Genomic DNA, 14,109 nt, shown 5'->3' on the forward strand with positions numbered 1-14,109 from the left:
TACCTTTCACTCTCTGAGTGTATGTATTATACCAAAAGAGCTAAAGTAGTTAAAGCCCAACTCCAGGGATTTTTAAGAAATCCACCCCACACTGTAAAGGTTAGCTGCATGTTATGTTTAGGGGATTCTGGAAGAGCCTGTTTCACTTACCTAATTCTTTAGACATTAACCCTGCATTGTATGTTTAGGAGGTTGGAGTGCAACTGGAGTTGGTAAAGATTTTCTGTGAAGCCATGCTTATTTTGCTCGCTGGCTTTTGTTCACATCAGAGGAGTTTTGCATTCCATACAGATCTTTAGGAATGCAAAACCCGCTTGAAGCATTTCATAACTTCAGGAGGTTAACTTCAGGACAATGCACCTGTCAATGAATTCTAAATGATCTCAGTAGAGTCTCAAACTGATATCAAACTCATGCCATCGACACAAGCCCAAAGCCTGTTAATACAGGCCCTAAGACTCCTATATCATAGAATGTGCTGACCTCTCTCTGTCTCTTTTAATACCAGCTGTAAAAGGAAATGGTGGAATAATATCCCAGATCCCAGTAAAAGTCACCTGGCAATGACCATGCTGCACACAACACAGGTAAGTGCTGCTGGGATGTTTTGGGAAAAAAAAATATTTTTTAAAATGTGATATGACAATATTGAGCTGTTTACAGCCGGTCTGCCAATAATCCTTTTTTGAGCATTGAGCCCCCATAGATTTGAATAGAGCCACAGACTGAGTCTTGAAATACTGCAAATTCTATGGGAGTTTAGTGAGCAGGTGTTTCCAGCACTGAAAGGATTTTCTTTGGATGGGTTGTAAAAATGAGTGAGGATGGGCTCAGGCATGTTCGAACACAAGTCCAAATCCACCTGAGCTGTACCACTGGAAAGCTGTCAAAACTGACAGCCAATCATAAGTGGCAGAGGCATTCTCCGCCTACAGTTGCATAGATAAAAGGGGCATGTATACGTGTGGCTACATGACGGAGAATGCCTCCGCTACCTATGATTGGAGGTTAACCTCGATAGCTTCCTGGTAGGATAGCTCAAGAAGGTTTGGACTCAAAATTTGACTGGTTCAGCAGGGACCAGCCACATTTCAATCCATCTTTACAGTAGGAAGAAAATCTGGATAGGTGCACTACTGGAAACACCTTTATTGGAAATCATCCTTAAAATCAAAGGTATTACATGATAGAAACAGTGAAGGGAATACACGCTAGCTAACAGGTTTCGAGTGGAACTAACTCTTAATCATAGCACACTGACATTACTTTAACAACATCTCTTCTATATAGCAAGTAAAGCTAAGCCAGATAATTAGATGAATAATCACCACAAACACAGATCTCTTCTAAATACATAAATAAAGCCAAATAATACACAAAAAGAGTACATTTCATATAATCTTTTGAAGTAAACAAAATTATAGTAACACATAAAAAAATAAATTCCCTCATTTATACATTGTAGCACCAGGAATGAGGTACAGGTATATGTCATTACCTGAAGCATTTGCTCTGTACAGTATGTGGGTCCTAGCACTCAACATCTGCGTGATCGCATCTTTTGCCACGTTTATGATATTTAGAAGAATCATCAATCAATCAAATCAAACCCTTCCGCAGTTTCTACTGCGTGAGGTTGCCATTCAACGCCTTCCTGCACCTGCTCAGATGTAAACCTAGCCTTAGAAGAGATTGTTGTTTGCAGTGATTATTCATCTAATTATCCAGCTTTGCTTCACCTAGAGCAGGGAGGTTCTATGTGCTATATAAATGAAATGGAAGTTAGCCACTACCTGCCCAGACTATTGTCAACTAACCACTGGGCGGGAAATTCATAATTTCGGGTGGAAGTCATATGACATCCTCCTGAAACTCACTTTATGCACGCTCCACCGAACAAAGCCAATAACTGATCAGTGTACTGGCCCACTGCCGGTACCATGTGACCAATTACCAAAGATCACATGACAATTGTGAACAATGAATGGCCTTCATTCGTGCCAATTATTGTCTACAATTGTATTGCTAGATGTAATTGGTCACACTAATCACATGGTACAGACAGGGCCAATCACCGCTCATCTGCACCATGTGATTAGCTGTGGCCAATCACAGTTAGTCAAAACAATACACACTGAATGAATCAGTTTTATTTAGTAATAATGGTTGCTTATACCAGTGAAATTTACTGATATAACCAATCATAATGTGTAAAAAAAATAAAAAATCCTGATAGCTTCCCCAGAGTAGAACAGTGCTACTATAGTAACTCTAAATTGCTCTGGTCACAGTGTATAAAAAAAAAAAAAATGAAAAAAAATGTAATAAGCTAGCCCAAACCCCTTTAAACCCTGTCATGCTGGCCCTCCGTCCATGCCGTTTCTCTCCTTTCCCCCGGGCCTCTCTTGACTAGGGTATTATAGATGATTTGTCTATATACTGCTCTGATCATCATTCCCTTTACCCCTTATAAATAACCACATGACCACAAGCTGGAGTTAAATGGCCAAAGCAGCCTTTTACTAACAAACTGTATACATAACAGATAAATAACACGTTCAAAATCAAACAGATAAATAACACGTTAAAACCAGTTTAACTGGGGCCTCAAGGTCCTAGTAGGCATCAAAGAAGAAGTACCTGCGTCCAACTTAATTAGGCCCCCAGCCGCCACAGCACTGACTCGGAGACAACCAGTCGCAGATACCAACATACCAATTACTTGGAGCCATACCTCAGAAGGGTCCCTACCTTTAACTGGGGCCTCAAGGTCCCATCAAAGAATTAAGTACCTGTGTCCAACTTAATTAGGCCTCCAGCCACCACAGCACCGACTCAGAGACAACTTGTTGCAGATACCAACATACCAATTACTGGGAGCCGTAACTCAGACGGGTCCCTACCAAGTATATGTTTGCCCCATATTAGCCTACCAGGACCTTGTACCCCGCCAGCTGCCATGACAATGAACCACATGACAACAAAAAGCGTCCCTAAAAACAAAAAAGTAGGAGGGGGGACCCCAGAAGTAAAGCCAGAAACAAGAAAAAAAGGGGAGGGAGGGTGGGAAGTTTTCCCTTACGTAGCTTCCCTACCACTGAAGACCTTCTCAGACCCCCCTAGTTTGACCACTCCCTGTGGCTCCACCCATTCCAGGCCTAGCCACCAATCAAGTGAGTCCCACAATCCATTTTCTCTTGTCCGACTAAGCGGACACCCCCTGCTAGACCAAACCCCTTTAAACCCTGTCATGCTGGCCCTCCGTCCATGTCTTTTCTCTCCTTTCCTCCGGGCCTCTCTTTTTAATCCCTGAGAAAAAGCCAGAGTTTTCAACAAAATGTATTATGCATAGCTTAACATCCACAGTCTCATGCACACATTGGTTTACCACAGCTGATATCTTTCAGGTAATCAGCACAGGGTGAAAACAGTGTGTCAGGAAAAAAAAGCACAGACAAGATGTATTTTGCCTAGGCCTTAACATCCATAGTCTCATGCAGAGACCCCACATGGCTCTTGTCTCTGTTATTTTTTTAAGGGGAACAGTGCAAAAAATATTTACAATTTGCAATTATGCCAGCAATTTTTACCTTCAAGGTTTGCTGTATGTGCAAATATTTTAAATTGGACTCACCAGTCCTGCCGCAGGATTCTGTGTGAAACAGGAATCCAATCTTCACCCATCACGGCAAGCTTTGTCTTGGAGACCTTCAAGGACTGGGTCCCCTTGTTTTAGAGGGGCCACGGCCTTGGACCTGTAGAGCACCCTGCATGGAGCACCTTTTGGGGTTTGGTATTCCAAGGGTCCGGATCCCAGGGTCCAGCACCTAAAAAGGACAGCATTACAGGCAAAACCTCCTATCTGCTCCTGTTTAGGATTGATCTGATAGCTAACCCCTTAGACTCAGTGATCTTTGATCAGGGTATGTAGCATAATCTTCTTTAAAACATATGTGCAGCGATTCTCCACAGTGACCATCACCGTTAGACACTGGTGAAAAAATAGAGGCACTTCCTGTGTGGGAGGGGTTATATAGGGGGACATCCTTTCTGGTTGGTTACCAGTGTACTTCACCTGAAGGAGGCTTTATAACCCAAATGTTATGATTTAGGGCTCTGTGTCCCATGATGTACGATAAAGAAAGCACAGATATCCTTGATAAAAAACTGCTCCAGAGCGCTCTGGACCTCAGACTGGGGCGAAGGTTCATCTTCCAATGACAATGACCCTAAGCATACAGCCAAGATAACAAAGGAGTGGCTTCGGGACAACTCTGTGAATGTCCTTGAGTGGCCCAGCCAGAGCCCAGACTTGAACCTAATTGAACAAGAGATCTGAAAATGGCTGTGCACTGACGCTTCCCATCCAACCTGATGGAGCTTGAGAGGTCCTGCAAAGAAGAATGGGAGAAACTGCCCACAAATACGCGTGCCAAGCTTGTAGCATCATACTCAAAAATACGTGAGGCTGTAATTGGAGCCAAAGGTGTATCAACAAAGTATTGAGCAAAGGCTGTGAATTTTTTCAAAGGCTGTGCACATGTGATTTTAAAGTTTTTTATTTTTAATAAATTTGCAAAGATTTCAAACAAACTTCTTTCACGTTGTCATTATGGGGTATTAGGTGCGTGAGGCTAGCGCTTAGGATTATATATGTAAAAATTAATAAATTAATATACAAATATAGATATTTAATAAGCTGCTGCGGGTAAAAAAGGGGGGTGCCTTTTTAAAACAGATAAAATATTAGAGTACCTGCGCTGCTTATCTACCAAATAATTATTATGTGTGTAAAAACCAAATTAATCACTAATAATATGCAAAGTGCTAGTGCCTGAACTGTATCAAATAAAACAGTTATACAAAGTTTACAAATTGTGCATAAATAAATTACTTAAGTGACAACCAATATAATAGGTGAATGGATCAATAAAATAAATAAATAAATAAATATTTTCCACAATAGATTCTTGTGATAAAGTTCATATATTCTTCAATCAACCAGGTGATATTATAGTGACAGTCTTTGTGCCAAACAAAAATTCGAAGTGCTGCGTGCTCATATAAAGTGCCGGTGCTCAATATTCGCGGGTAGGTGCTCCCCTCTTGGTCCCCTACTCACCAGAAGCCAAATAATAAACTGCTCTACTTGGTGGTGATAGCCTCGAGGGACCACCAATCTTATAAGGGACGGCTTATAAGATACTCTGCAGCTCACAACTTCCAGGTATTGCTCATAAAAAAGAAAGGTACTATCATCGTGCAGTATATCGGAGCTTTATTAGTTGCGCATATTAAAATTACACTTACAGTGTTGAAGAAACCAAAATGCCTTTACACAATCCCACGGGCCGCCAAACAAATGGCCGTGTTCTCTGCCCGTGTCCCCGGAAACCGGAAGTCGGATGTGGCTGGACGTGACATAGTACGTATTCGGACGGACAGCTTGACGCGTTTCGCTCCGCCAATCAGAGCGTTATCTCAGGTGTGTATGCCTAGTTATTTCCCATATTTATGCTGCCATGAAGTCTGTCAAATATTTACCATAGCTTTCCTTTCCTGATGGACTCCATGGTAGCAGGAGTTCCCTCCAAGTGTCATGAGTAGGCTAGTTACGGAATGCAGCCTCTGGCTTTGAGCAAAAATTTAAAGGAATGAGGTCCTATAGGGTAGGAGTGAAGGCGGGGTTAACCTATATGTCTGCTGTCATGGAGTCCATCAGGAACAGAATATAACAGTAAGTATTTGATAGGAAATTTTACGTTATTCAACCAGAAATAAAAAGGACATTAAAGGAATGTAAAGTGTTTTTTTATATGGGGCAGTGGCAGGGTGAGCCTTTATAGTACACCTTTATTTGGTTATCCACATGGAGGGGGTATAGAGGTTGCCTTCATCCCTATTTGCTAGTGCAGACAGAAAAACCATCTTTGGATTGGGACTTTATTGCAACTAAGACAACATTAAAGATACCAAAAAATGGTAAAATAGCAATGACAAAGAATTATACATCACATAAATTAATTTGTACATGTAGTAAAGATAGGTGGTGCATCTGAGTTGCTAGCTCGTGGTATAGAATTCCAACGCGTATCGAATTTCAACATGTATATATCTTCATCAGGGATTTGCAATACCACTTCTGGAAAGCATAACAAGCAATGAGCTACCATCTTTACAATACAGTATGAAAAGTAAAAAATAAACAAATTTAATATAAACTATAAATGCAAACGTGACAAAAAGTGCAAAAAGTACAAAAAATACCATAGAATAGGTATGTAATATATATATGCACATACAACAGTGTGCACAGAGTTTCCCAATTCTGTCCCAGCCATACCTGTAGCCCCCAGGCTGAAAAAACACTCCATCCACCAACGCCTATTTGATGCAAGAGCCCAGCATGGTAGAAGAAAATGCCTCCTCTTGGAATAGATATCTACATAAGAATATGTATTGTATATATATATATATATATATATATATATATATATATATATATATAATATATGTCTCCAAAGTGCATTCATGAATACATATATGCTACTATATGAGACTTGCTGTTATTGCCTATAAGCGATCCATACCTCTCGAATCATGAGAAAAGAAGTAGTAAAGTGTTGAAAAGGAGTTCAATAAGTCCTGGGTCTGTTCAGTAGTTGCTCATGGGTCTAAGTCCATTCCCAAAAGCTTCCTTTAGGAGGGAGAAAGGGGAAGAGAGAAGTGCCCTTTGAAAACTGCTGCTGTCTATGTTTGAAAATGCAAAGAAGGTAGGAAGAAATATCCACTACTCCTGTATAGGATGAGGTGCCTATGTTTACCGCTCTCATAGCGGGGAGAAGGAGAGAATCCCCTATCCTGTAGTGAAGATCTGTGTATCTCAGAGTGGCCGACCAAACTACTTCCGCATTCCGGGGATGTGTGTCTATCCACGTGGCTCCCGGCATCTCAATAAGTACACCGCGTATGTGCAGGTGTACTGTGGGCGTGATGACATCATCGCCAGCTACAGAACGCCGACAGAAGTGCCCGCTGCCCTGGGTTTGGCATGTCGCCACAGTAACCCCACTCCACCACGAGGGGAGGGGCCACCTAAGACCATGTCACTGGCAAGAATGCAATCCAGTGACACCTGGCACCTTTGGTATACCAATCCAGTATGGGATAGAACCCTAGGAACAAAGAACAGAGGAAAAATGGGAGTGCTTCAAGAACATACTAAATAAAGGGACTGACCAGTGCATTCCAAAGGGGAATAAGTTTAAAAGCGCTAAAATAAACCCTGGAAGGCTAAACTCCAACATAAAAAGGCATAATAAAACTAAAGAATAGGCCTTCAAAAAGGCTGAGGGGTCATTGGCAGCATTCCAACATTACAAAGCGTGCAATAAGAAATGTAAAGGCGAAATCAAGGCAGCTAAAATAGAATAAGAAAAGCGCATAGCGGAAGAGAGTAAAAAAAAAAAACAAAGAAATTCTTTAAGTATATACAGTAAATAGTAAGAAAGCGAGACCAGAACACATTGGCCCAATAAAAGACGATGAAGGAAATCTGGCTACAAAGGACAGAGAGAAGGCGAAGGTGCTAAATAAATTCTTCTCAGTCTTCACAAAATAATTTGGGGGCTACATTAACCCAGTTTGTAATGTTACAATTAAGGCGGTGTTCCAGCCTTTTCTGTGTTTATTACAAGTCAGCAGCTACAAAAAGTGTAGCTGCTGACTTTTAATAAACACATACTCACCTGTCCCACGGTCCAGCGATGTGGGCGCCCGAAGCCTCGATCCTCTCCCTCTGGTCTCGGCGGCGCCGGCATCACTGGTGTGGGCACCCGGCTGTGACAGCTTGCGGCTTCACAGCCGGGTACGCACTGCGCATGCACGAGTTGCGCTGCGGGTCTTTATTGGCTTGCAATCTTCTGGGACCTCTGACATGTCCCAGAAGATTGCAGGGAGGGAGGAGGAGAGAAGAACTTCCGCTCAGGGCGCCGCGGCACTCCCAGTGGAAGTGGGAGCGGGTTCCTGTCAAAACAAGGTATGTGGCATGTCAGGGGGTTAGGACTACCTAAAGTCGAAGTTCCACTTTTGGGTTAAACTCCACTTTAAGAACACATCACAGGAAGCACCCTCATGGTTAACCACTTACCGCAAAGCGACGTAGATCTACGTTGGCTGACTTTGCGTGGTTATACCAGGATGATGCGTCTAGCTAGAGGCATCATCCCGCTACCGTTGTTTAGAGCCGGCGGTCGGCTTTCCGGCGGTAATGACCGATGCGGCTCGGGAGCCGCTCGATCGTTACCCTGGCGAGCGGGAGGGGACGTGCCCCCCCCACTCCCGCCGCCTTCCGTGGCTCTGCCCGGGTCTCCCCCCCCCCCCCCCGGGAGACCCGAGCAACCAGCCAGCATGTCCGTCAGCTGGATGGAGTCCCGATCTAAGCCGAATATGGCGTCACGTCCGGGTTACTCGGCTGCTAAAGGCGGCAGATTCAAAAAATGAGTGTATTCAAAAATGCAGTTTTTGGCGTTTTGAATACATGGAAGTGTAGTGGAGGGGTTTGGGGTTTTTAGACCCTCGATCTCTCCATAAAGAGTACCTGTCACTGCATATTGCTGTCACAAGGGATGTTTACATTGCTTGTGACAGCAATAAAAGTGATCAGATTTTTTTTTTTTTTTAAACGTGTTAAAGTTAAAAAAATAAAATAAAATAAACAGGAAAAAAAAAAAATCACGTTGGGTATCTATTTACTTGGCATGACATCATCTTTCACAATATACAAAAAAAATGGGCTAACTTTACTGTTTAGTTTTTTTTTAACCACGTAAGCCCCGGAGGATTTGGCTGCTCAAAGACCAGAGCCTATTTTGCGATTCGACACTGCGTGACTTTAATGGACAATTGCGCAGTCGTGCGACGCTGTACCCAAATTAAATTGACGTCCTTTTTTCCCCACAAACAGAGCTTTCTTTTGGTGCTATTTGATCACCTGTGCGATTTTTACTTTTTGCGCTATAAACAAAAAAAGAGCGACAATTTTGAAAAAATAACAATATTTTTCACATTTTTTTATATGAAATTCCCCCCAAAAAATGTAAAAATCTAAATTTTTTAACATTTTAGGCCAATTTGTTTTCTGCTATATATTTTTGGTAAAAAAAAAATCGCAATAAGCGTATTTTGATTGGTTTGCGCAAAAGTTATTGCGTTTACTAACTAAGGGAAAGATTCATGTAATTTTCATTGTTATATTTTTTTTAAAGAGTAACGGCAGCGATCTGCGATTTTTTTTGCGGGACTGCGACATTGCGGCGGACGGATCGGACCCTTGACTGACATTTTTGACACTTTTGGGGGTACCAGTGACATTACTACAGTAATCAGTGCTATACATATGCACTGTTACTGTAAAAATGACACTGGCAGGGAAGGGGTTAACTTTATTGGTGAACAAGGGGTTAAGTGTGTCCCTAGGGGCGTGATTCTTACTGTAAAGGGGCGTGGCTTTTGATGTAACCACAGAGACATACGATCTTACATAGCAGGATCGTATGATCTCTGCAGTTACATCAGGGAGAATGACAGGTGGCTTTGTTTACATTAGCCGCCTGCCTTTCTCCCTCTCCAGCGGGAGATCGCGAGTGACTGGCGGTCATCGGAGCCACCGGTCATTTGCGCGGGGATCCCAGTGAACAAGCGGGGGCGGGAGCGCCCCCTATTGGCTCGCGGGCAAGTGATGTACCGGTACGTCACTTTGCCCAGGGGGGGGCTGACCGCCGCAGTATATGTACTTGCGGCGGTCGGCAAGTGGTTAAATGCAGTGAAATGTGATTTTTCGTTATTTTTCCAAAAAAATTGCGTTTTAAAGACCGCTGCGCAAATACTGCGTGACAAAAAATAATGCAATGACCGCCATTTTATTCTCCAGAGTCTTTGCTAAAAAATATATATATATATAATGTTTGGGGGTTCTATGTAATTTTCTAGCAAAAAATACTGATTTTAACTTGTAAACAAAAAGTGTCAAAAATAGGCCTGGGGCTTAAGTGGTTAACAGAAGACAGACTCAGATCTAGACTTGAAAAATGTAACATTAATCAAGTCAAAAGGACCAGATGGCTTACACCCGAGGGTCCTTAACCACCTCCCACCCGGACCATTGTACATATACGGCCGGGTGGGAGTCTCCTCCTTCTGATCGGACGTTCCAGAACGTCCTTCAGAAGGAGAGAGATTGCGCCGCCGCGGGCATGCGCAGCGGCGTGATCTCGATGTGCCTGTGTCCCTAGGACACAGAGCAACAAGACTCGGCAGGAGGGCCCTGTGATTGGCCCTCCTGATCACATGACGGCTGTGTCCAATCACAGCCGCCATGTAATGTCAATACAGCCATTGTAACGGCTTCGATCTCTTCTCCTCCTGACAGATCCTGTCAGTGAGGAGAAGAGGAAAGGATCGATTCGGCAGCCGGGGTGATCAGTGAGTATTTCTAATTACTCACTGATCACAGGGGGGGTCTGTGCTGGTAATCAGATGATTGATTACCAGTGCAGCCCTGGGGGGAGGGGGTGCCACTAGAGCCACCATGGATGCCCACCCATGACCACCAGGGATGCCCACCATGGCCACCAGGGATGGCAAACAGGGCTCAGAGAGCCTGCCAGTGGTGCCCCCCTATCAGTGCTGCCCACCAATGCCATCTATCAGTGCTGCCCACCAGTGCCGTTATTGCCATCTATCAGTGCCGCCCACCAGTGCCCATTATTGCCCACCAGTGCCGCCTATCAGTGCCGCCCATCAGTGCAACCTATCAGTGCCCATCAATGCCACCTATTAGTGCCCATCAGTGCCGCCCATCAGTTCCCATCAGTGCTGCCTATCAGTGCCCATCAGCGCTGCCTATCAGTGCCCACCAATGCTGCATATCAGTGCTATCTATCAGTGCCACATATCAGTGCCCATCAGTGCTGCATATCAGTGCTACCTATCAGTGCCCATCAGTGCTGCATATCAGTGCCACCCCATCAGTGCCACCCCATCAGTGCCACCCCATCAGTGTCTCCTCATCAGTGCCTGTCAGTGCGGCGTCATCAGTGCTCATCAGTGCAGGAAAAAACTTATCTATTTACAAAATTTTATAACCTAAACAAAAAAACTTTTTTTTTTTTTTTCAAACTTTTCGGTCTTTTTTTATTTGTGCACCAAAAAAGAAAAAACCTGGCGGTGATCAAATACCACCAAAATAAAGCTCTATTTGTGGGGAAAAAATGACATAAATTTGGTTTAGGTACAGTGTTGCATGACCACGCAATTGTCATTCAAAATGCAACAGCGCTAAAAGCTGAAAATTGGTCTGGGAAGGAAGGGGTTTAAGTGTCCAGTATTGAGGTAGTTAAAGAAGAGCCAGGTGATAGCCAGACCATTGTTCCTAATTTTTATGGATAGTCTACTGACGAGAATGGTACCAGCTGATTGGAAAAAAGCCAACCAATATTTAAAAAAGGGCTGTGATATATCCCAGGGAATTATAGGCCCGTTAGCCTAACATCAGTAGTCTGCAAGACATTGGAGGGGATGATAAGGGACTATATACAAGACTTTAGTAATGAAAATGGCAGCGGCGGCGGGCGGCTTCTCCTCAGTCCCGGTGACCGGTGGCGCTTCTCCTCTAGTCCTTCCGCCTCCTCCTCGGCCAATGGCATGGGGTTTGCCTTGCGGCCAATCAGGAAGCGCGCATCGGACGTGCTTCCTGATTGGCCAGGAGGAGGATAGGTGTGACAATAGCGAATTTTCATTCGCTATTGTCCCACAATGGGTGGGCTTGGGACGCACTGCTCTGCGCCCCGGGTCCACCCTTTGCATCGCCCTATTAGAGCCTCTGGCTCTAATCAGGTGCTGCAAAAAAAAAAAATCCCCATTGAACTCCATGCGTCCGGCGCCCCTGCATGCAGATTAGGGGGCCGGACGCATGGATGGGGGGGGGGGGCGGCGCCCCTGCGCCCTCAGCACACCGGCCGCCACTGGAAAATTGTATCATTAGTATTAATCAGCATGAATTCGAGAAGAATCGTTCTTGCCAGGCCAATCTATTAACCTTATATGAAAAAGTAAGCTGCCATCTAGATAAAGGAAAGCCTGTGGATGTGGTGTATCTGGACTTTGCAAAGGTATTTGATACAGTTCCCCACCAATGCTTACTGTACAATCTAAGGTACGTACAGTACATAGGTATGGACCATAGGGTGAGTACCTGGATTAAAAAAATGCCTCCAGGGGTGAGTCCAGAGGGTGGGGATAAATGGGGAGTACTCAGATTGGTTAGGTGTGGAAAGTGGGGTCCCCCAAGGATCTGTCCTGGGATCAATACTGTTTAATTTATTCATAAACTAGCTAGAGGATGGAATATCTGCACAATCTTGGTATTTGCGGACGATACTAAGCTAAGCAGGCCAATAGTTACGTGGTAACCTTACAAGCAGACCTGAACAAAAAAATGGGGTGGGCAACTACATGGCAGATGAGATTTAATGTTGAAAAATGTAAGGTAATGCACTTGGGTGCCAGAAATGCAAACACAAGTTACCCGCTAGGTGGTGATCCTCTGGGTGAATCTAAGATGGAAAAGGACCTGGGGGTCCTAGTGGACAACAGGCTTGGCAATGACATGCAATGCCAAGCCGCTGCAAGCAAAGCCAACAGAATACTGGCATGTATAAAAAAGGTGATTCCCTCCAGAAATAAAGAGATTATTCTCCCACTCTACAAGACTCTGGTCCGGCTACATCTTGAATATGCCGTCCAGTCCAGGGCACCAGTCCTCAGGAAGGATGTGCTGGAACTGGAGAGAGTCCAGAGAAGGGCAACAAATATAATTAATGGAATGGAGGACATCAGCTATGAGGAAAGACTACAAGAATGAAACCTATTCTCTCTGGAGAAGAGACGCTTGATAGGGGATATGTTTATCAATGTACAAATTCTGTACTGGTGACCTTAGCATAGGGAACAAACTTTTCAGAGATAAAGAATTCAATAAGATACGGGGCCATTCACTAAAACTAGAAGAAAAGCGGTTTAACCTTAAATTGCTTAAGGGGTTCTTTACTGTCAGAGCATTAAGGATGTGGAATTTTCTTCCACAAGCAGTGGTATCAGCAGGCCCCTTGCATCAAGGCAGGCACAACAAGCAATTGCTTGGGGCCCCGAGCTGGCCTGGGGCCCCAAGACACATGACACAAACTGACATTATCCCAAAAACCCAAAACACAAACGCCGTGGCCGCGCCTCACACATACAGGCCGGCCTCACAACACATAGGCGGCCTGTGACAGGCCGGCGGGCGGGCGCACAGCGGAGGAGCGGCATGACATCACGGGGCGCCGGCTCGCTAGGGGGAGAGTGCGCAGCCGCGGCGCGCATCTGCGCACCAGCCCCGCCCCAGCCTAGGTGGCCTAAAGCGCGTGGCGGGAGTGGCGCCACCCCACCAGGCCCACGAACTTCGCCAGAGAGAGACACACCACGAGTCATCACATCCTCCTAACACAAGTAGACCGGACCAGGCCAGCGACAGGTATGATCACACTGACAGTCTGTCACTCCATTTTTTCGTGCGAAAATTGGACCAATTGTCCAATTGGGAACAATACCTACCTGTTAACAGACAGTTGGATAGTCCCATAGCATAAGAAAAAAGTCCCTCTGGCATCATCTAGGGCACATGGTGGGGGAACGGGAGGGGCGATAATATCTGGCAACTTGTTGTATAGGGGTCACTTAAGTTTAATGAAAAATATAAAGCTGTATAAGATGATCAGAGATCTTAGTGGATAACAGTCTGCCTTGCCTTCTACTGCCCTCCTTCATAGCCCTCCATTACTATATCAGTGCCTGCCTCAATTACTGCTTTCCCTCCCTCACTGCCCCAAATCTGTCAGTCCTTCTCGCATTGTCGCATAACATTGCATTTGACAGAAGTCTACTCCAGACGAGACTTTCAGAAGAGACTTCTTTCTGCCCATGGTTGACACTACCCTCAGAAGCCTAAGTGACAGGTTTTCAAGATTGAAGGGTGTTTATGACCTTTATGACTTTCTGTTCTCAAAGGAC

At 44.5% G+C, this 14,109-nt stretch overlaps 1 protein-coding gene across 1 annotated transcript in view; it reads left to right on the forward strand.

The window, feature by feature from the left end:
- Positions 1-14,109, forward strand: part of LOC309558634 (interleukin-4 receptor subunit alpha-like) — a gene marked incomplete at both ends in the record, with an annotated part of 136,146 nt that overhangs the window by 99,045 nt on the left and 22,992 nt on the right. Inside the window, one exon of the mRNA XM_082261700.1 lies at positions 509-587. Coding sequence (XP_082117826.1) covers positions 509-587 — 79 coding nt within the window. The remainder of the gene's footprint in view (positions 1-508; positions 588-14,109) is intronic.

This window comes from Pelophylax lessonae (assembly GCF_965119305.1).
Source record: "Pelophylax lessonae genome assembly, chromosome: 6".
NCBI lineage: Eukaryota > Metazoa > Chordata > Amphibia > Anura > Ranidae > Pelophylax > Pelophylax lessonae.